Source organism: Anolis carolinensis, chromosome 1 (assembly GCF_035594765.1).
Source record: "Anolis carolinensis isolate JA03-04 chromosome 1, rAnoCar3.1.pri, whole genome shotgun sequence".
Classification (NCBI taxonomy): Eukaryota; Metazoa; Chordata; class Lepidosauria; order Squamata; family Dactyloidae; genus Anolis; species Anolis carolinensis.
Genome location: NC_085841.1, coordinates 261342113 through 261366628, shown reverse-complemented (window position 1 = coordinate 261366628; position 24516 = coordinate 261342113). Strand labels below are relative to the sequence as shown.

At 39.5% G+C, this 24516-nt stretch overlaps 1 protein-coding gene across 17 annotated transcripts in view; it reads right to left on the bottom strand.

Annotated features, from left to right (window-relative positions):
* The window catches only part of LOC100554144 (sodium/hydrogen exchanger 10), a 117496-nt gene that overhangs the window by 54593 nt on the left and 38387 nt on the right, over positions 1 to 24516 (bottom strand). For 15 of the 17 annotated variants that reach the window (XM_062967558.1, XM_062967544.1, XM_062967553.1 and 12 more), the window contains 3 exons: positions 22729 to 22869; positions 4411 to 4508; positions 1072 to 1191 (listed from right to left, as the gene is read on the bottom strand). In XM_062967558.1, the coding sequence (XP_062823628.1) occupies positions 1072 to 1191; positions 4411 to 4508; positions 22729 to 22869 (359 nt within the window). The remainder of the gene's footprint in view (positions 1 to 1071; positions 1192 to 4410; positions 4509 to 22728; positions 22870 to 24516) is intronic. The other 2 variants (XM_062967555.1, XM_062967550.1) reach the window with 1 other exon arrangement.

Below are 24516 nucleotides of genomic sequence, written 5' to 3'. Positions count from 1 at the left end.
GGTTCTTTCAAACTCATCATTCTAAGATAGGCACCTCTGCTTTGACCGGCATTAAGGATCTAGAAGGTTTTTAATACTTTCTCAACATATCTCACCACCACCACCAAACACACAAAAACATGCTTCTTTGAACCCTGCCTTAATTCTACTCTGCAATGCACAGCTGCACCAACAACGAAACAGTGATCTTGGGGAAGTTCTAAAACAGGTATGGGCAAACTTTGGCTTTCCAGGTGTTTTGGACTTCAACTCCCAGAAATTCCAGGTTACCAGCTGTTAGGAATTGTGGGAATTGAAGTCTAAAACACCTGGAGGGCCAAACATTGTGCATGCCTGTTCTAGAACCATGAATGCTAGCACTAAGGCCTTACCTCTTATTTATTTATGTATTTATTTGCTTCATTTATATCCCACCTTTCTCACCCCATAAGGAACTCAAGGTGGCTTACAACTCCGGCAAAATTCAATGCTGTGTCAAAACATAGCAATAATAAAACATATGCCATACACTAAAACAATTAAACAAATAAAACACATAGAATAAACAGATTAAAAACATAGCATGATTCCATTCACTCATAATCCTTGCTCATAATTCTTATTCAGACTGCATTGAATTCCATAACTTATTCTTCAAACGCTTCTAAACAGAGCCCGGTCTTTAACTTTTTTCTAAAAATCAGAAGGTATGGAGCCTACCTGATGTTGCTAGGGAGTTCCATAGCCGAGGGGCCACCACTGAAAAGGCCCCGACTCTTGCCCCCACCAATCGTGCTTGCAAAAGGGGTGGAATCGAGAGCAGGGCCTCCCCAGCCGATGTTAAAGCTCTTGTTGGCTCATAGGAGGAGATATGTTCAGACATGTATGTTGGACCAGAACTGCTTATGGATTTATAGGCCAAGACCAGCACTTTAAATTCAGCTTGGTAGCAATTCAATACCATTAGGGGTTTATTTATTCCACAAACCTGGACATAATACAAATGCTAACATCTATCTTAATCAAATTCACAGATTCAGACTTCTAATTCTAAGCAATGTCTATTATTATAGTTTACTAAACATTACTAACTTTGGTGCCTTTGTTGTTTCATCTTTCACATTGTAAACCCAATCAGACAGCCATTTCTTCATCGTCACCAGCATTCCTTTGCTTTCCCAATATGTCTTTACTTCATGAATATTCATAAACCTAGAATATTTAAAGTAATATATAACTGAAAAGAGTAATACACAATCACTCAAATGTGGAATAACTTTACCAAAATTATTGGAATACAGTGTTAATATGGAATCACAGGTTGAAATAAGCAGGGAACACGCAGCAGCTTTATGAAAGCATTAGAAATGCAATCCTACATGATTTTCTTCAGAGGAAATCCTGTGCTTGCTTTTTATTCATTTTTTTCTGCCACTCAACTAGTTTTAACAAGGTATCTTACCAAGTTTCAGTATAAAATTTGCAGGAAAGCAACGGAAAACCATACGGAATTCCATTAAAAAAACTTCAGGTGCCAGGAAATCTCATTTCACAAAGCGTGGTGACATGGGGATTTTCCAGTGACAATGACCAACCACGATTCACTCAGAGAAAACAAAAAGAAATACCCCATAGTAAAACTGGGCGAAGTATACCACGTTATGGCTTTTTATGGCTATTGTTCTATCCAGACTCCCCATCTCCCCCTTGCTGAATGGCCAAAATTGGACTGAATTGCCTTTATTGGATGTCTCCAGGAGAGCCCATTTATTTTTGAAATAGACTACAACCTCAAGCACCACCTCACTACTTAATATTAAAATTAAAGATTTCTTAAAAACTAGATGTTTTGTGAAATATGGCCACTTCCACATAGCTTATTTTTGTATTAAGTACAGTATACCTATCTGAGTTGACTTTTCTCTTTGCAGAAATTTTGGGATCTGAAAGAAAGATTCCGAAATGAAGAATAAAAATTTCAGCCTGGCCTAAGACCTTGGAACTCACTAGAACTTTTCTAGGAGATGGAACATACAGCCATCAGAGACCATGAAGAAGGACAGGTTGCTTACCTGTAATTGTATTTCTTTTAGTGGTCTTCTAAATTCACGCAATTGGATATTTTTGTGCATGCGCAGAGCACTGCTCAAAAACTTCTAGAATCACAAGGCAAAAATGTTTAGGCGGTAACTTCACCCACCATCCCGAGGCTATATAATGCCTGGTTGCGCCATAAGTAGCAATACGTGTCAACAAGGTCACCCTGGAATAAGCTTTCCTACCAATTATGTCAATCCTCTTTCCCTATCTACTGGAGCCGCATGTAAATGCTGGCTTTATCTTGACTGAGCTTCATCAACAGCGATGGAGTTCTGGTAGTGTGACAGCCAAGTGAAGTAAGAGTCATTGATATGGTACCAAGTTTCTATTTCAGGGACATAGGAGGCACCGACAGCGGATTGGACCAAGACGATTTCATTCTAACAAGTATGGAGAGAAGAATAGGTATGCCACCAAAGAAGCAGCCTGTTGGGTATTGTGAAACAGCTGTGTTGACCACTTAACTTCAAGGCCCAAGGCTGTGGCCATGGCCATATGCAGCACTGGATCCATAAACTGTCTCAGGTCATCTATCAGAGATTAAGCTTCAATGATTGAGACCCTCTGTTCTGGGGAATCATTTGGGAAACAGTATCCTGAAGAAGCATAGGAGTCGACCTATGACCAGGGGGAGAATGAGGAGTATAGTCATTGTCAGGAAAATCATTCTCCACTGAGTGAATCAACCTCACGGGGGAATTGTACCCACTGGAGGGGTATAAGGATCCATGTCTGGGAGAGTTGGGGACCTTGTTGGTCTAGGCTCAGGACCAATCTTTTCACATCGGTGCTGTGGCAGCACCAAAAAGGCTTGGTGGTGCAGCAGCACTAAAGGGACCACTGCCATAACAAGGTGGTCTACTGAGGTAGGAAGAGGACCTAGAACTTCTACAGGTTCAATGTATATTGGTTCAACCACCTCGGTACGGTAGTTGGGCAGCGGTGTAGGAGATGGAAGTCCCACAGCTTTGACAGATGCCTCAGGTTCTTCACTCTCAGAACGGGGTGAAATCTCATCAATTTGTCGCTCCAATGTAAGGCATGGCGGGTCTAATTCTGGGCCTGCCCTCTGGGTCTGTGGTATAGAATTGGCAGTTCATTATGCCTGTGACTTGGCCCTCTTAGCAGTTTTCTTGGCCTTTTTCTTTTTGGCCTCCTTGCCCTCATGGGCCTTTCTTCATAATTTTTCCCAGGAGTTGGGGGCTACTCTGGTCTTCTTTGAATGAGAGACAGCTGTCTCTTCACTTGAATGCTTAACGGCCACCTTCGTCAACGACATCGAAGTAGGTATGGTTTCCCCAAAGCCAATCCAGAGCCTGATGTGGAAGGACCACAGTCCACTTGTTTGGTTCCTGAAAGGGGTTTTGAAGCCAAAGTCAACATTGACGAGGAAGACAAGAGGGCCTGCTGGTACAAAGAGGAACAAAGCCTAATTTCTCTATTTTTTCCTAGCTGAGGCATGAATGGCTGGCAATAGATACAAGTATAGATGTAATGCCCTTTGCCCAAACAGAGTGTCCATCTGTATCACACAATTTGCCTGAACATTGCTCACACTGCTTAAAGTGAGTGGTGGAAACCATCATGGACTAGGGCAAACAATGTATTCATGGAACAAAAAGTTAGAAGAGGGAGTAGGAGCGACAAAACACCAGACACAGGTCAGACCAAAGTCGCTACTCAATGAAGACGAATAGGAATCCAACAGAAAACATTAAAAACCTAAGAAGACCTCGACGAGCAAATGTTTCTGAACCATCTGTAGCACCGACAAAAGGAACCGAGGAGTCTCAGTGGCAATCAGGCCTTATATGGCCTCTGGATGGTGGGTGAGTTACCGCCAAAACTTTTTCTGCCTAGTGTTTCTAAGGTTCGAGGCAGTGCTCTGCACATGCATGATAATACCCAATTATGTGATTCACAGAGACCATGAAGAAGAAGAAATGTTTATTTGATATACATAAAAAAGATATATCAAGATGAACACTAATAATCTGTTAACAACCAATGAGATTTATGGTTATGTAATTCTGCAATACCACAAAAAAGTTGTTAAGAAAGTACTAGGACTCCTACGTACATTCAAATGGAATAACACAAATATATCACAAATATAGAAGTAAATTGGATCACCATATTCTGGAAATAACGCCTAAAGGAATAGCTTATAGTAGAAACGTAGACAATAAATTAATATATTTGTGCACTCATTCATTGCCAGACCGGAATATTTCAATTCAATAAATACATGGGCAGTAATTACAGTAAACATTTAAGAAATGATATCTTAGAAGATTTTAAAAACAAGTATATTTAAACTGAAAGACTTACTTTCCTTCAATATCAACATAGCTTTCTGCTGCACCAATTAATGTTTGAGCAGCCTCTTGGTTTAACATTCCACTGTTATATTGCTTCTGATAACTTGCCTATATTTGGGGGGAAAAGCTCTTACTGAATAAAAAGGACTGCTATTTTTTTTGTGTAAAATAATATTTTCATAACAATATATATCCCACATAATACACCTGTCTCCAAAACACTACACACACAAAATGCATAATAATAATAATAATAATAATAATAATAATAATAATAATAATAATTAATAATAATAATAATAATTAATTCAAAGACTCTGGCAGAAACTAGTGCAGGTGGTCCCGGTGGTGATGGGCACACTGGGTGCCGTGCCAAAAGATCTCAGCCGGCATTTGGAAACAAGACATTGACTAAATTACGATCTGCCAACTGCAAAAGGCCACCCTGCTGGGATCTGCACGCATCATCCGAAAATACATCACACAGTCCTAGACACTTGGGAAGTGTTCGACTTGTGGTTTTGTGAAACGAAATCCAGCATGTCTATCTTGTTTGCTGTGTCATACAACGTCGTTGTGTCAATAATAATAATAATAATAATAATTTTATTTTTGTATCCCGCCACCATCTCCCCAGGGGGATTCGGGGCGGCTCACATGGGGCAAGGCCCAAAAACACAATTAAAATGAAGCTTACATAAAATGCAATTCATAATAAAACAGAATAAAAACAGTAAAACACATTGTCACAATAAGTAATAACATTCACCAGTAACCATACAAGAAACTGTCATGCTTATTCATTGAAGATTCACTTATTTGACTGCGTTGACAAAGACATGAAAATTCCACATATAGTGCTCAATTTATGACCAGCCTTGACACAGCATTATATATGCACAACTCTACTACTCCTTCCTACCTAAAGCCATGGAAGCTGTCCTGACCTTAAACCAGTGTCTGGACTGGATGAGAGCAAACAAATTGAAACTCAATCCAGACAGGACAGAGGTGCTCCTGGTCAGTTGGAAGGAAGACCAGGAAATAAGGATCCAGCCTGTACTGGACGGTATTACACTCTCTCTGAAGACATAGGTCCACAGTTTGGGGGTACTCCTGGATTCAGCTCTGAATCTGGAGGTCTTAGGAGTCTGCGGTGGCCAGGAGAGGCTTTGAACAATTAAAAATTATGTGCCAACTGCACTCGTTCTTTGAGAAGCCAGATCTGGCCATGGTGCTACACGCCTTAGTTACATCATGTCTGGATTACTGTAATGTGCTCTATGTGAAGCTGCCTTTGAAGAGTGTTCCAAAATTTCAGCTGGTCCAAAGAGCTGCAGCCAGATTGCTAACTGGGGCTGGCTACATGGTGTAGACAACCCTCATGTTGCAGCAGCTCCACTGGCTGCCAGTTTGTTTCCAGGTACAATTCAAAGTACAGTAGAGTTCCGGTTATCCGACTTCCAGTTATCCAACCTACTATATAATCCGACATATAGCCCAGGGTGCTTGCTGGAGGGATGAGCTGGGGCTGGAGCAGACTTTCCCTCCTGGCAAGCACCCGGCCCTTCGGAGAAGCCCGCTGCATGTTGCTAGGCAGCAACATGCGGAGGGGCTTCTTTAAACCCATTGCTTGCCAGGAGGGACAAGGCTTTTCCCTCCTGGCAAGCACCCAGATTGCCGGGATGGAAAACAGGGCCTCCCTATTATCCAACAGTTTTGGTTATCTGACATTCGGCCCGCCCGTTTATCTCATATAACCGGAACTCTACTGTACTGCTTATGGTATTTAAAACCCAGGTTATTATGATTGATCACATCTCCTTGTATAAGCCTGCCCAGGCTCTGATATCTTCAGGAGGCCCTTCTCTTGGTCTCATCTCCATCACAAACTCGGTTGGTGGGAACAAGACAGTGGGCCTTTCTCAGTGGCTTCCCCTTGATTCTGCAACTCCCTGCACAGAGAATCCAGAATGGCCCGCACCCTACTGTCCTTCCAGCAGCAGGCTAAAACTGTTTTACTCAGGCAAGCTTTTAAAGGTGGTTTTTAAGATAAAGTGAGGGGGTACTGTGGTTTTAACTCTGAATATGTTTTAAATCGGTTTGTATGGATTTTGATGCTTTTAATGTAAGCCACTTTGAATCTCCTTTGTGGAGAGAAACAAATGAGATATAAGTAACCATAATAATAATAATAATAATAATAATAATAATAATAATAATAATAATAATAATAATAATAATAAAAACATATTTCAATTATCGATTAATCTGCTCACAGAATTATAGGTGTGGATGCATCCAAAGAACCACCCAGTCTAATCCCCAGGAACACAAAGCCAAATAACCTCTCAGAGGTAGCAATCCAACCACTACATAAATACCTACCTAGCAAGCCTAAGATAATTTTGAGTTTGTTTTACTGACTTTCTCACTACATTTACAGGCTATATGTTTATACTCCTCTTTGATTATTTCCCGTTTCTTCAGTTTTCTCTATAGCTCTTTACATTTAAGCTTGTCTGAAAGCTCTTTAAACATCCATCCTGATTTCTTTAACATGACACATTATCAAATGCAATATTTAAATACTGTAACATTAAGGGCTCAACATAACACCTAGGTCTCCAGAAAAAACAAAAATGGGATGGTGTGGTCTTTGGGCCTTTAAGAGTGCCTTCTAGTTTATTCTCAGGTCAGTACAAAACACACATAGATAAAATTCTTTTGTCTAGAATTGGTTTTGCATTGATGTATTTTCACCAGCATTTTCTCATTAGCACTCTCATATTTGGAATTAAGTTTGTATATGAGAAAATAGTATGTAGGCAATAGGTAACAAGGTGTCAAGAGTCAGACGCCAGTTAACATACAAAACAGAGTTTATTCCGAAGATAAGCCAGAAAATAACATAAACACAGGAAATATCCTTGAAACACTTCACTTTTCAGTGTTTCGAGAGTAGATTGGACAATAATAACTCAAAAACGAGCCACGCTAATTTCCCATGCTGGCATTCAATAAAAAACTAAATAACGCTTCAATTCAGCTTTGGAAAACAAATAGAGTTAATTGCTAGAAAAGCAATAAAGCTGCTTCCACGGTGCAGATAAGCCGAAAGCCTCAAAGGGATGATGAATAGCCGTCGTCAGAAGAATCCAAGGTCAGGTCGGGAGGCAGCAGAAATTCCGAAAGACAAACCAATAGTCAGAAGCCGGGAGTAGCCGTCAGTCAGAGGGTGTAGACAGAAGCCAGGTCAAATTCAATCCAAAGTCCAAAGAGGGTGCAGTCATCCAAAACAGGTCCACGATAAGACACAGCGAGAGCCAAGCTAGTTGATATCAGCAGATTCAAATCATAGTCCAAGTCCAGTCTTCATGGAAACACAGAGATCCCAATGGCGCCTCAGCAACACCTTGCCACACGCAAAGTGCAGTGGCCAAACATTCCCATTTTATTCCCCTTCCTCCTGGGTGACCAAACACTCACACCCAAACACCAGGTGTCCCAAATCTACTCAGAGTCTGAACTCCACACAGCTAGAGCTCGTGGATCTGGAGTACCTAGCAATTCGTCGGAGTCCCAATCATCCTGCCCACACTTAGCCCCATGAACACTTAAAGAACCATCCTCCCTTCTCCAAGCATCCCAATTGGGATCAGCTCCTGCAGAAACCCCAGGTTCAGAAGTATCCATAGGCCCCAAATCCCCAGACATCTCCGGTGGCTGTGCCCATTCAGTGCCCGCTTCCCCAGCCACCACCTGTTCCTCAGCATCCATCTCCCCATCTGAATCTTCCTCAGAAGATCCCCCATATAGCTCTCTAAGTCGCTTCCTGTGCAACTCCTCCAGTGAACCCTCATCACGAGGGTTTTTTCTTCCTCTTCGAATTCCATCACCATCAACCATCATCCCCGAAGGCGCAGTCACAACACAAGGTAAGGGAGGTTACTGTGTTCATGATTGACTCACAACCATATTTTTTCCCAATGCTACATGCATTTTTCCTTACTGTAAGAATTCATATTGCAAGAAATCCACCAAGGAAAAAATAGCATAATACTGTCTTCTAATTGCTGATATGATGTCTATCTATAAATACTCATACAAACTTAGATTAAAATGGAGCATTGTGTCACCATGTAGAGTGAAATATGAAGCTTCTGAATGCAGTATAGATCACTTGCTCAACCAGCTAAACTTGCAGCCACACAAAAGATGATCTTAAAAATTAGCACACAACAGGCTACAGATAACCAAAGGATCGAGGAACAGGAATATCAGTTGAGTAAGAAGCACAGTGAGACCCCAAAAAAAGTAAAAATGCTTTCAGAAGGTTTAACTGTAAACTTCAGGACCCAAGACCACTTTGTCACATTGAAAGCATGAATAGTCAATTTACAGACCACTTGCATCCCTCATTCTCTCTTCTAAAAAGGTGGAGAGAGAAAGAGAATCCCAGGTCATCATCTTGAGATAGAACATGCAGAGATACATGATCAAACAAGACATTTGCTGCAGCCATAAGAGAGCAACAATCTTAAGAGGAGAAAGAATAGAATGAAAAACAATTGACTCAGACCACTATTTTGTTGACCCTGTCCTGTTGTATTTTGATTGTCATTATTGCAAAGAGTGGGAATTGTTAAAATCTGAAGAGATAGTGCCTAGCAACAAACATTCTCTCACAGACTACTAATCCATCCCCATCCCCTCTCTCCTTCAGAAAAGGTAGTAGACATATCCATTCACCAATGTCCATAATGGAAAAGATTCTGTATCCCATTCAAGATCAATACTGTGAACATGCCATAATGAGGCAGGGAAGACCTGTAGGCAAGTGAGCTGTCATTGCCATAAAGATATACCGGTAATACTGCCTGGCTTGTACACCAAGGAAGCATCATCCCCCATAGTTGTAAAACTGTTTTCTTCCAGAGCGGCAAGGTCACTGCTATCATAAAAACTTACATATAAAACTTAATGGTCACCTGGAGAGCTTGACCTTTAGGTATAAACTGTATGTCCTCAAAGCCTTTATGACAGTAATGTTGGGTTATCTAAGCAATCATGCATGCATTTTCAATGTGGGATGGTTTATGTAGTTAGTTATGTTTGTTGCTTAGTAACCTGGGCCAAGCTGCATTCCAGAGTTGATGACACCATTTAGGGGGTTTTGCATATGAAATGGGAAATGGAGTATCCTTTCTGGGGACACACAGGAAGTGATGTACAGATGCCTCTTCCTGTCTCTTCCTCTTCGCTCCTGACCATGCCATGCTGATGTTCCTGTTTGTTAAGAGAAATGAAGTTTCCTGAACTGTTTTTCTTTTGGAACTAAGATGTTTTTGCCTGTATGACCATCATCATACAAGTTTGTGAGTAAACATATTTTTGCTATTTTATTTGATGTCTCTGATGCTTATTTTGTGCGCATCACTTTTTAAAGGGAAAGGGAGGCTGGATATTTTATCTTATTGTTTATTTTCTTTTTACCTCTGCTCACATAAACCCCTAGTCTTCTGCATTTTTACTGTCCTGCACCAATATTTAACCATATTGGGATCATAATCTTAACAGGTTATGAATGAAAATATATTCCTATTAAGGAATTTTATACACAACTGTTAATATATGCTGAAGATCTTCTGGAAGATCATAATGAAATGATCTTGAGGCTCTACAAAAGGTACTCTACATCCCATCTAAGATGTACCAGAAGCCAATATGAAAAAAGCAGGAAAAGAATATTAATCACTGTAGCAAATTGGTCAACTATGGCCACCTTTAAAGTTAGTATCAAGACAGGATGGAACAGATGGTTTATCATAGTGCTAGCTGAAAGATTTCAAAGAACAAATGCTGAAGAGAAAACATTTTTACAGTATCTAAAGAGAAAGCAGAAGCTGAACTGTATTTTGGGATTATCTTTTACGTTTTGGGAGTTTTTTTTAAAGGCTTGAGTGGCAGCTTTTGTTTGCTTTGACCACAGGCAGGGATTCTGCTGAGTCACTCGCTGTATATAATTGCTGCCTCAGTCTTTACAGCTCAGTCTCTGAGGACTAGCTGTACATGGTTTGTAATGCACACACTCATTTCAGTAGGAGTTTTTAATCTGGAAGGTGTGAAAAAAATAACAGTAGGGCAGAAATATCTGTTGTTGTCTGCTGCAATGCCTGTGCAACATTTATCTTCTTGCTAGAAAACTTCATCAACTACACTCACAGCAAGTACAAACTGGTAGATCTCTTGGAAGAGAAGGTTAATACACTGCAGTAAGTTCTTAAACACATAAGAGAACACAAGGACTTCCTGAATACAACAGCGGGAGAACTGCAGATGGGAACACAATAATAATCATCAGCTGGATCAATAATTTGTTGAAAAATTGTGCTCAGACCTTTGTCATTTGTGGATTTGCTTCAAATTAGTGGCTGCGCTTCAAGCTGGAAGACGGTCCCAAGTTGAGTGCTGCAGGGTTTCTTCCTGGAGCCAAAACTTTTCATTGCTTCTTATAAATGATGTAGATCATTGCTTCTTAAACCGTGGGTCCTGAATCCAAATGAGGTCCCTTTAGCTCCATGTTGGGGTCTGTCATACCCCAGCCACCTTTGGCTGAACCTGAACCTGATCCAGAGATGAACTATGACCAGGATGAAGCTTATTCTGACTTTTTACCTAGTCCACAGAGCTCTTTCCAATTACAGCTGCCGGCTGTTGATAGCTCGGATGATTCCTTAATTGGGAGAGAAAGTGAAAATATTACTCCCATGGCGGAACCAAATGTTCTTAGTTCCCCAGAGAATGTGTCCTTCAACAGAAGGGAGTTTCTGCATCGCTGGAGGTCTGAGAAACAAGAACTTCGCAGGAGTAACCGCTTGGCATCTCGAGGGGATAATGGATAGATTTTCCCTTGGGAACCTTTAGGGAGTTTGGTTTTCCTTGTTTGTGATCAAATCTAAGTTCCATAAAAGTGTTTTGCACCGTGGACACTTTGCAGTGTCAACTTTGCTATTTTCTGAGAAAGGTTCTCCGACTCTAGCTCCTGTTTCTTCCAAGCCAAGTTTCCAGATCCTGGCGGCCAAGCCGAGCCGTGACTCCCGAGTAGTCCCGGATTAAGTCTACTTCCTTGCCTTGTTCCGGAACCAAGTTTTGCCTCAGCTTCATCACATTCCTGCCTTGATATCAAAGACTTCCTAGTGACTTTGGACTTTGTTATTCAGTCTTGCTTCCTTGTTTTTCTCCGCTTAAGAACTTTCCAACAGTTTTGAGCGTGTTTCGGTTTCTGGACTTTGGACAATAATATTGGACATTTCCCTTCAATTCTTTGGACTAATTCATACCTTTTCATAAAGTACTATTATCTGCTCGACCTTTCCAACTATTCATTCCTGGATTTATAATTGTTTTAATAAAGATATTATATGTTTATTGGTCTGTCTGGTTTTCAGTGCTCATGCTGCCCTGGGGCGCAACAGGGTCCCAAAAAATATGGCAACAGTAAGTTTTCTGAATGTCACCTAATGAGTTTTAGACATTTATGCAAATAAGTGGCCCAATGTTTACAGTGGACTCTACAGGGGATGCTTCAGCTGGATTTCATAAAAAGAAATATCAGCCTATTTAGCAAGCCTCGCAAATGATGGTTTGTTTATCAGTAAATTTTTGGGTTTTATCTCTATTAGGCTTGTACACGGATTTGGAGTGGTTGGTTACCTTTGGCCTTTTCGGCTTGACTGGTTTGGTCGGATAGCCATAACGGCAAGGGTCCAGCTGTCACGTTTTTTCGTCTGTAATGGGAACACGTGGCAGCCAATCACTGCTCCTTTTCTCCTATTACGAATCACAGTTGAATCTTTTTGATTTTCCTTTATTTTCTTGATTCTTTTTATTTAATGGGACTGACTGGGAGTTGGGGATGTGCAGTACAGGTGGGGTAAGCGCGCATGTTTGGAGGCTTGGAGAGGCACTCTTTTAGCTTCTTTTTCTCCTTCCCTTCCTCTCCTTCAGAAAATACTTCTAAAAGATAATAATTAATAATAGTAATCCCAGCAAACAAAAAAAGAAACCTCATTCTCAGAAAACTATTACCACCTAGTTACCTTTCCTCTAGAGTAGAAAGTAGAAACAGTTTTAAGGAAGTATTAAACCCGAAGCAGAAAGGAGATTGAAGCGTGTCACTCCAGGCAGGGCCTGCAGTACAGAAAAGGGAGGGCTTTTATTTATTTTTTAATTAATTTTTATTGAGAGGTTTCCCAGCAACTCCATACATTTCTTATAACAACAAAGATTCTCATTTCTCAATACCATAAAACACATGTAAGACAACAAGGGTATCTGAGGGAAAGGGGTGAGGGGGAAATGAAGTATCAATACACAAGTAGAAAAGAAACAAAAAGAAAAAAAGGGGGGGATTGAAAAATAACAACAACAAAAGAAAAAGAAAAAAACCAACAGCCACAACGCAAAAAAAAAAGAATTTACATGTAAACAGTTGCTAGATATATCCTGTTACTTCCAGAGCTCCGGGTGTGGTCCTTTTGATTTTCTTTTAGTCATATATTTTTATTTTGAAGTTAAACAAGTTTAACTATCTTTACTTTATACTATTATCCGAGGGACTTTCTTTAGTCCATCCTTATATAAACATTTATTTTTTCTTTTTGTAAAAATTCCTTCATGGGTCTCCAATCCGTTTTATTTGATGTTCTTTCCTGGGCTAGTTTTTGTGTTAATAAGTCCATATTCATCACGTCCATTACTTTATTGAGCCATTTCTCCATGCTAGGTACTTCCTTTGTTTTCCATGCTTGTGCGAGCACTATTCTCGCCGCCGTGGTGAGGTAAAATAATAATCTATCGGTGTTATTGTCTATTTGCCCGTCTGTAATTCCTAATAGGAAGCATTCTGGCTTAAACTCAATTTCTTTTTGTAGGATTTTTGTCATTTTTTTATGTATTTCTCACCAAAATTTCTTGATTTTCTTACATTCCCACCACATGTGTATAAAAGTCCCGGCGTGCTTTCCACATTTCCAACAGTTTCCACTGTTTTTCCCTTTATTGATTCTAGCAAGTTTATTTGGTGTCAAATACCACATGTGGAACATTTTAAACCACTTCTCCTTTATTTCTGTAGCATAAGCCCACCTGTGAGGAGTCATGGGCCATGTAGTCCCGTTTCTGGCACTGTTGTGCCAGATGAGGAGGAGAACTTGGGTTTTTCGCCGTTTCAGTCAGAATTGGAACTTTCCCAGCCAGAATTGGAAACCTTGCACCTGCAAGAGATTTGTCTTCCAGAAGTCTGTCAAACAAGCCCTGAGCCTAAATCTCCTACGTTTTCTCGCCATGATTTTTGTAAACAACAGAGAGGAGTCGATCAGGCGTCTCGCAGGAGTGCTAGGATAGCTGCTAAGCATTCAGCTGATTAAGCCTGCTTCCCATGGGAAACTTTAGGGAGTCATGCATCTGGACTCAGAAAATAGCTTTCGTTTCTGGTTCTCCAGAGAACTGCTCTTGGGCGGGAAAACGGGACCCTATTTAGGTGTTTTACCCACAAAGGGATCTTGCGGAGTCAATTCGTCAGCAACCGGAGTAGCGTGTGTGGACAGCTACTCCGCTTCCAAGCCTCCGTTCCTGTCGCCAAGCCTTCGTTCCCAGCTTTGTTTACTCCACGAATCCTGCCTTGCTTTCTAAGACTCAGCCTCGTCTTGTTTCCCGGATTTTGCCAAGAAATTACCACGGATCTTGTTCTTGTTCCTTGTTTCCTTGTTGCCTTGAATCAAGCCTCGTTTTTCCAAGAATCAAGTTACTTCCTAGCCTCGCTCAAGTTTCATGGACTAAAAGACCTTGTCATCTCCCCTCACTTTGCCTGGCAAAGTGAGTGTTTCGGTTATTGGATTACAACTTTGGACCTTAATATTTCATATTGGACATTGTTTCTTTGGACTAATTTTGACCTTTCCTGAAAGGTCTATTTCTGGACTATTTCATACACTTGCTTTTATTAACTTTATATATTCCTTCAATAAAGATATTAGTTAGATTCTGGCCTCTGTGTATGGTTATTGGTGCTCTGCAGCCTGGGTCGTGACACCACCTCAGCTTTTTCCCCATATTTCTTCCCATTGACCTAGATAAATTGTGTGTCCTATTGCTTTGGCCCATTTTATCATTACTTCTTTTTTTTTATCTTTCTCTTGAGCCCAGGTAAGTAATTGTTTGTATAGTATTCTTATTTGTTTGGTGTTAATTTTCAGTATTTTGTCCCAAAGTTTTTCTGTTGTTTCAAATCCTCTTTCTTTGTCTTCCTTGTATTCCTCTCTAATCTGCCAATACTGAAGCCAGTTAATGTTTGGGTCTATTTTTTTTTATTTCTTCATGTGTGTTTAGTTTTGCCTCTTGGTTGGTTAGTATTGACATTTGTTTATATGTTAACCATTTCTCACTGGGTGTTTCTCTTCTGTGGTTTGCTTCTATTGGAGAGTACCACATTGGGGTTTTGGAGTGGAATCTGGTTTTATATTTATCCCAAATTCTGATTAGGTGCAGAATTTAATATAAAGTGGTTTTTAAAGTTTTTTTCTATTTTTGTTTCTCCTTTCCATAGATAACTGTGCCACCCACGTCGTAGATCTTCTCCCTCCAGTATTAATATTTTTTTTCTTTTCTAATGTGGCCCAGTCCCTCACCCAAGTCAAAGCAGCCGCCTCATAATATAATTCCAGATCGGGGAGACCCAGCCCCCCTCTTGTCTTATCATCTTTTAAGCTTTGTATTCTAATTCTTGCTTTTTTATTATTCCAAACAAACTTTCTGATGTCTTTCTCCCATTTTGTGAAGATGATTTTGGATTTAACTATTGGTATTGTTTGAAAAAGGTATAAAACTTCGTGTAAAATATTCATTTTAACAACGGCTATTCTGCCTAGAAGTGACAAGTTTAAATTGTTCCATCTTTCCATTTTTCTTCTTATCTCCATCCATTTTTTTTCAGTTATTTTTAAGAAGTTGGGCATTACTTGCGGTGATTTCTATTCCTAGGTATTTAACTTTCCTTACGATTTTTACTCCTGTATGTTTTTCTAAATCTTCTTTATTCTTCTTTGAGATATTTTTTGTTATCATTTTTGTTTTTTCTTTATTAATTTTGAATCCCGCAACCTCACCAAATTCTGTCAATTCTTTCCACCACTTATTCCATTGATCTTTCGGGTCTTCTATAATACAAGCCACGTCATCTGCAAAAGCGCAGAATTTGTAGCTGTTATTTTTAATTTTTAGTCCTTTAAGATCGCTATTAGATCTTATGCTTGTTAGTAAGATCTCCAAGGTCATTATAAAGATTAATGGGGAGAGAGGGCATCCCTGTCTCATCCCCTTGTAAATTTTTATTTCATTGCAGACAGAGATTGTAAGTCTGAGAAGGCTGAACAGGATTGCGTGGGGCTAAGGGGGGCAGCTGCCTCCAGACAATTGACTGAGACTGTTGGTGAGCTGTTGGTGTGCTGCACCGCGGAGACGGAGAGAGAAGCATACGACAAGGGAAGGAGGAGAGAGGACGCGAATAGGGGAACTGGAGGGACCTGGAGAATGTGGAAGAGGAGCGGAGGGGACAGAAAGGCAGAAGGACAGGAAAGACGCAAAATAAGGCCATAAAGCAACAAAAGAGCTAAGAACGACAGTAAGGGCAACTGAAGCAAGGAGGTGGAAGGGCGGAAGAGGGAAGACACAGATATGAACTAAGAGACAAAAAACATAGAAAACTTCCCTTTACAAGCCACACTTGACTAATAAACGGGAAATGAGAAGAGCTCAGCGCCGAGCCCAACCATAGTGAACTTGCCTGAAGTAAGAGGAACAAGTGAGTAAATGGACTGTACAGACTTATTGAATGCTAGCTTCCACTATAGGGAGAAGGTAGGATTAACTTTGGAGGGGGAGAAAAAATAAATAAAACAAAACAAAACAAACAAGGAAACAAACTTGGGACAATGTATCTGTAATGTACTTATTAATGGACTAAAGGTGAATGTTGAAGGAGACTGACAAACTAAGGGATAAAAGAAACAAAAGGACTGCCCTTCTCTATTAAGTTACAAGGTATAAATTATAAGACATAAATCTCACAAGTCACAAGTCAAATGTTATATGACCAGATAACTGTTTACCCAATGCTATATGCTGTTTGTAATATTCTACATGCTATATGTGACTTCTTTATGTGTTGTATCTTATTTGTATCCATTGTACCCTTCCCTAAATTAATTAATGCATCTCAAATGATATACAGGACGAATGATATATAGGATTGACTCCTCCCTGGTTTAATGAGTTCCAATTTGTTAAGCATTTAGATTTGGCTGTCCCAAAAATTGCATAAGATAGAGACTCATGTTATATGCTGTTTGTAATATTCTCTATGTTATATGTGATTTGCTACATGCGGTACCTTAATTGTATTAATTGTATCCTTCCCTAAATTAATTAATTTGTCTGCAATGATACATAGAACGAATGATAAATAGGAAAGACTCCTCTCCCCAGTTTATTAAGTTCCAATTTGTTAAGCATTTGGATTTGGCAGATTTAAAAATTTTCATAAGATAGAGACATGCATAAATGTCTTATTGAATGAGTAATTAATTAGTAGTTACTTGGGGGTTCAAAATATTGTAGGCCAGATTTGGTGGAGGGTGAGGGTTAATCTACATCAAAGTTATAAGAAAAAGAAAAAGGAGAATGACAACACCAAAATTTAAAATGGAAAGGGACAAGGAAAAGAAAATCCAAGGACTTCAAGGAAGGAGGGACTCAATTACAGAGGAATTTAATATGAAAGATATTATGAAGTCCAAAAAATGCAAGAGAAGCAGGACAGGCAATATAACATAATTAAAGAGGAGATGGATGAGATGAAGAAAGAATTGAAAGAGGAGTTACAGTTAACTATAAAAGAAGAGTTAAAACATGTTCAAAAAGATATTGAGATGATAAAACAAGGAAATATAGAATGTGCTAAGAAGAATAAGATATTACAGGAAAAGCAAAAGGACATGGAAAAATCAATAAATGTAATGGAAAAAGCAGTAACGACACTTAACAACAGGAGGTATTAGAAGTAAAGGAAAAAGAATATCAATTGAGGTTTAGGAATATACTAGAAGAAGAAAAGGAAAATATTAGAGATACAATTGTGGGGATAATATCACAAATAATCTAAAAGACAACGGAAGAGTTGGAAGGAAGCATAGATAAAGTGTTTAGAGTGCAAACTAACTATGCCAGATGCCATAATACACCAAGAGATGTCTTGGTATACTTTGGCAGAAAAAACCTTAGAGACGAAGTATTAAAGGAAAATGCGAAAACTCCAATATATTACAAAGGAAACAAAGTAGCGATACTAAAAGAATATCCCATGTCGATAATAGAAAGGAGGTGTAAATATACTTTTCTGACAGATGAATTGAAGAAAAGAAATGTAAGATTTAAATGGGAGAAAAGAGAGGGGCTTATGGTCACCTGGGAGGGAATAAAACATTGGCTTACTTCAGAACATAAAGCAAGAGCTTTTTATGAAAAATATATTTAAAAAGGAGAACATGGTCAGGATAAAGACGATAAGTCTCAAGGAAAGATGAAAGAGGATGGAACGGTAGGTGATGACAACTTTGATGAAGAGTGGGGCAGACAAAAGAAAAGGTTGAGAGAGAAATCCCCCAAAGATTATCTAGCACAAACGGACATGGCTTATCCAATGGCAGATAGTGATAAAGAATTAGAAAATGAAAATGTCACAGAGGATTAAAATATATTCAAACAGTGTAAATGGACTAAACAGCCCAAATAAAAGAAAAGAAGCTATGGCACCAACTTCAAAAAGGTAATTTTGATATTATCTCTCTACAGGAAACACACATCATTCATAAAGATGTTACATATTTAGAACAGAAAAAACTAGGAAAAGTTTATTATGCTTCAAGTGCAGAGAAAAAAAAGGGAGTAGTATCATACATAAGTGAAAAAATCCCATCAGAGTTGGCATTCAAAGATCAAGAGGGCAGAATGCTGGGAGTAATAATAGAATGGGGAGGTAGAAAGCTCCTATTATGTAACATATACGCACCAAATGGGACAAAAACAAAATTTGTAAAACAACTTAGTGCAAAAATAGAAAAGCAAAATTATGACGATTTAATAATAATGGGGGATTTCAATGGGGTGTTAGAAACAGCACAGGACAGAACCAAAACAGTAAAAAAAAGTAAAGACCCCATCAGCAGGAGAACTTCCAAAGGATTTTAAAATACTTAAGGAGGAGTATGGTTTAATTGATATATGGAGACATTATCATATAAAAGTGAAAGATTATACCTTCTTCTCTGACCGCCACCAATCATGGTCTAGAATAGACATGGTCTGGGGAACAAGAGAAATAGTAACAAAGGTATTTAAATCTAAAATTCTCCCAAGATCAATCTCAGACCACGCACCACTAGAAATTACACTAGGAAACACGGGAACGAGAACTACATCATATAGATGGCGGCTTAAAGATCAACTTATTAAAGAACAGACAGACCAACTCAAATATAAAAAAATACTGAGTGAATATTTTAAACTTAACACCATAAATGAAACAGCGATAGAAACAATCTGGGATGCTAGTAAAGCCTATATGAGAGGCCATTTCATACAGCAGAAATGTATCAAAGATAAGATAAGAAAAAGTGAAATTAATAAACTGGAAAAAGAAATAGCAGAAGTGGAGATAAAACTGAAAAGGAACCCAAACGATAAGAAAACTCAATTACAATTGAACATACTTAAGAAACAGATAGATACAACACAGCTAGTGGAAATAGAAAACAAACTTAAATATATAAAGCAATACCACTTCGAAAATGCCAATAAGATAGGGAGATGGCTAGCCTGGAAAGTGACAAAAAGGAAACAACATCAATACATAAACAGACTAGAGGAAGAGGGAAAAATTTATACTAAACAAATGGAGATAGAAAAACAATTCGTAAATTACTATAAAAAAATTATATGAAAATGAAAAGATCCCCAATGAAAATATAATGCAATACCTAGGAAAACAAAAAGTCAAAAGAGTCACTGAAGAACAAAGGGAAATACTAAATAAAAAAATTTCAGAGGAAGAAATACAAAGAGCAATAAGTGCGCTACCGTCAAATAAGGTACTAGGACCGGACGGTTTTACAGCCCAATACTATAAGACATTCAGTGACGTACTAAAAGGACCGCTAACGAATGTAATGAATAGGGTCCTGGAGGATAAGAAAATACCAGACTCCTGGAAATCGGCTAATATTACACTTATACCCAAAGAGGAAGTAGACAATGTGAAAGTTAAGAATTACAGACCAATATCTCTCCTTAATACCGATTATAAGATCTTCACCAGTATATTGGCAACAAGATTGAAAGAGGTACTTACTGAAAGAATAGGAAAAGAACAGATGGGTTTTCTACCGGGACGTCACATCAAAGATAATATAAGGACCATCTTAAATATAATAGAACACTATGACAAAAATATACAAAAAGAGGTAGGCTTGTTGTTTTTAGACGCCGAAAAGGCATTTGATAAGATTAACTGGAATTTTATAATAGGAGTATTAAGAGAGATGGACGTGGGATATTACTTTCTTAATGCGGTTCAAGCAATCTACTCAAAACAATTCGCTAGTATTATTGTAAATGGCCATAAAACCAAGGGAGGGCTTTTAAAAGGAAGCCCAGGGAGGATAGTGTCAGAGCGATTTGCTAGGCACACACGCAGCAGAAGTCGCTGACGAGAAGACACTACATAAATAACGACGCTGGAGTCTTACAGCTCTCACTCCCGCACATACAGCTCTCTTGGCTCGGCACTTCTGGCGTCGACTCCCCCTCGTTCGGGCAACTTCTACCACACGAGGTTTCTCTCTCAAACTCCAGCCGCTCAGCCTCCTCCAAGATCCTGGAACACACTAAATCCAGACTTAGGTCTCTTTCTGGTACGCTTTGTAAAGAATGCAACAGATGATCCCATTCAGCAGTTAAGCTTGACATCATTATGTAAGCCTGTTGCTCTTTGGCAATCTGAACACCTCTGTTTTGGCACCAAAAGGTGCTTTATATATATTGACCATTCCTTATAATTATGGTCATTCAATTTATCAACAACAGTCAAAGAATTTGAACTTGCCATTCTTGCCTTCCTAGGAGGACCCTTGATTCCCCGAGTTAAAGCCTTTAGCAGCTGACAGAACACACGCTCAGCACAGCCCGGCAGTTCTCTCCGCCACAAGAATTTACGGCACTCTTTATGGCTTCTCCTTCTCACCTTGGCTCATAAATCTCTCTGAGGTCCAGCACATCCCGCTGCTCAATCTCTGCTTTCTCTGCTCCAGGAAAAATTTGCTTCCTCCGAAGACGAACTTTCCCCCTCAGCAGTCTAAGCACAGCTCACTGAATGACCTCCTTCTCGCAGCACACAGCTCCCGGATCTCTGGTCACACTAGAACTCTCTGTTCACTCTGGACAGACTGGTCAGAGTGGACATACTGGGCATACTGGGCCCATAACCAAATGTCAGAGCGATTTGCTAGGCACACACGCAGAAGTTGCTGACGAGAAGACACTAGATAAATAACAACGCTGGAGTCTTCAGCTCTCTATCAAAAGTTTACTCACGAATGGAATTCCACAAGACAATACACAGCTCTTACGCAGACACACACGGGAAGGAAACAAGAAGAGAAGATAGGAAGCAGAGGGCAATTTATCCCAGACTCTGCTGTCTGATGCAATCCAAGTTTACAGACACTTAACCCTTTACACACTGGCATAGTAAACAGTACACAGTGCATGATGCAATCTCAAGCACACATTGCACCACCATGACTCAATTACATTTAAAAAACTCTATATACAATCATTCCTACTTTAACAGATAGCTCCAGGTTATTGCTCTTCCTTCCCTGGGCCTCCTTAAAATACCTTGGAAAGCTGCATGTGTGCTGCAGGAGGAGAGAGAGCGTGCTTGCCTGCTTGCAACACCTGTCTCCTCTAGAGTAGAAACAGCTTTAATGAAGCATTAAACCCGGTCTCAATTAAAGACAGAAGGGAAAGGATTGCAGAAATTCCCTTCAAGGCTCTCTTGAAGGGAAAACAGGAAAGGCTCCCAGGAATGGAAAGTGGAGCCTCGTAAGCTCCCCATTGCCGCCAATGGGCCAGATCTAGCCATATTTTTCAGCTATGGACTAAAACAGCTATCTGGCTACCCACCCATTTTTGGGAGGCATGTGAAAACGGATATGGGGGTCTACCAGAATCCGGCCAGCAGAAATGAATTGAGGTTCAGCCGAAATGCACAAGCCTAATATTCATTTAATATACCTGGGATCATGTAAACACTTCTCAGACCAAAAGGGATCCCACATGGAAAAGTTTAAGAAGCTCTGATCTAGATGATGGGACAGAGGAATCATCAAATTTGCAAATAATACAAAACTAAGAAGAGTAGCTTAAATATTAGAAAATGGGGACAGAATTCAGAAGGACCTTGACAATCCAGAAAATTGGACTGAAATAAAATGAAATTCAACAAATGTAAAATTATATATTTAGGTGAGGAAAAAAAAACCCAAATGTGAAGTTACAGAATGAGAGCTATTTGGCTCAGCAATATTAAAAATGACAGAAAATGCTATCCTAGGCTACATTAAAAGAAACATAGTTTTCAAGTCCAGGGAAGTAATAATCCCACCATATTCTGTGCTGGAGTACTGTTTTGTTCCAGACACCTCATTTTAAAAAGATACAGACAAGCAGAAAAAGGCGAATTAGATGATAAGATATATGATGAACAAAACATACGTAAGGAGGTTGAAAGAGCTAGTCACCAGGAGTTGTAGCCTAAAGGAACATGGTAGTGGCCTAGTTTCTGGGCGGGGAGGGGGGCAGTCTACTTCAAACCCCTTCTAACAAGAACGTTTAAGTGACTTCTTCAAAACTCTTCAGTTTACTCCTATAGAACAGGAATAATAAACTCAACTCATTAATTCACTGAACCAGCAAAGATCTCTGGATAAATTGTTTTGAAATTACAGATCTCTCCACCTTAGTTACAGGTGCACATTTAAATAGTTGCAAAATACATTAGAAACAATGTACTTTCAATTTATATTTAAGAACTTCTGAATGTTAAGATATATTTTTAGGAATCAGGGTGATTTCTTTCTTGAAAAACTGTTAAATATATATATACTAAAATTATAACAATATTCTAACAAAAATAATAAGAAATACAAACTATTTGTGCAGTTAAGAGGCGCAATCTAGCTTCTTCCATTATGTCAGCAATTTGTTGAGGGCTCCTTTCAAATGCAATATCAGCATCACAGTCTGGACATTTAAGCGTTTTGGACAATTGACGTATTTCTTCAGTATCTAACTGCAGAAAAAGCGAATAACAAGATTATAGTTTGGTTGAAAATAGGAACATTAAACTGATATAAATAATCATAAAACTACACATGGCTGATGATACTGAAATCCATATTTGCTTTGGTTTTTTAAAATATATACATGAGTAAATCTGTGAACCTGGGAAGGGATGAATACGACTGTATGAAAATGATTGCAGGCAAGGGAAGAATGGCAAAACTTTCTATGATTTTCTCTAGGCCTAGAAATCATTTTGGACTTGTTCACTAAGTTATTCAGTTATACTAACGGAAGTAGTGCCCATATCCTCTCTCTGCGCCAACTGAAAGCATTTCAAAAAGTCTTGTTCTAATATTCAGACATCAATTCCTGTCTTCATCGATCTCATGGTGCTCCTTTGAGCTAATTGCTTCATTCTATTCCATGTTATTCCAGCGGTTCTCAAAGTGTGCTCGTGGAGCCCTTAGAGCTCCGCAAAGCAAACTCAGAGGCTCTCCCCCCGCTTCATGAGCACACGGAGGCAGGGAGGGAAACATCGGTTGGCTGGTTGCTCCCCACTGCCTGTTGCTTCTCTTCTGCACATGTGTGCTAATGGCAGGAAGCTCTTTCCCACAAGGAGGAAAGAGAGGAAGGAGTGGCTAGAAGATATGCATGTTGACCAAAAATAGGTTTGAATTCTAAAGCTGCCCAGCACACAGTTCTCACTTCCTTTCCCTGCTCGCATCCTTCCCTTTTCAGCCCATGCCCACTTTCCTCATGCGCAGGATCGTGCGCTCTACGGCACTCCAACGGACATCAGGGTGCACAGGCAGAGATGAGAGGGTGTGCAGGTGCCATATGACTCTTTCACCCGGGCCCTTCTCCCATCCTCATCTTCTCCATGGGAGAAGACTGAGGGGCAGGTCGGAGGTTAGTGAAGGAAGGAGGGTCAGAGGCAGGTTGATCGGTACGTAGCCCCTTTCCTTCTCCCTTCTCGTTCCATCCCATCTTTCAGTTGTCATCTAGGCCTTTGCCTGAAAGGCGCCTACCAGTCCTTATATGAAAGGAAATGGCCTCAAAGCACCACCCCATGAATCTGCACCCCTTTCCCTTCCCTTCCCTTCTTTCCCTTCCCTGGTAAAGTACGCGAGCGTGCCCACCTGATCTTTCAGTCATCGTGAGACTTTTAAAATATTTTTTCTTTTATATATAATACACTATATATAAACATTTCTCATTTATAATAATATATAAACATTTAATAATATACATATAATATAATATAATATAATATATAAAAAATTTCTTCGGGCTCCATGAGAAACTGTTGCTTTGAAAAAGGGCTCTGAGGCTGAAAAAGTTAGAGAACCCCTGTTGCAATCAATCTTGATTAATTCAATGATTATAACAAGTTCCTCGAGAAACTATCTCCAGCTGGGGATGAAAAGAAACCAAGGATGTTTACAGCAACTGGAGAATGGCATGCCCTTTGGAAGGTGAGCGGGATTATTGCCAAACCTTTTTCTGCCTAGTGATTCTATAAGTTTTTAAAGAGGCACGGCACAAGAGCAGTTAAACTCAGTTGTTTGATTCAGAGACCATGAAGAAAAATGTGTACTCCCTTATCTGCTCAAACTTTGTGACTTACACAAAAGTTTCCCAGGAGTTTCACCTT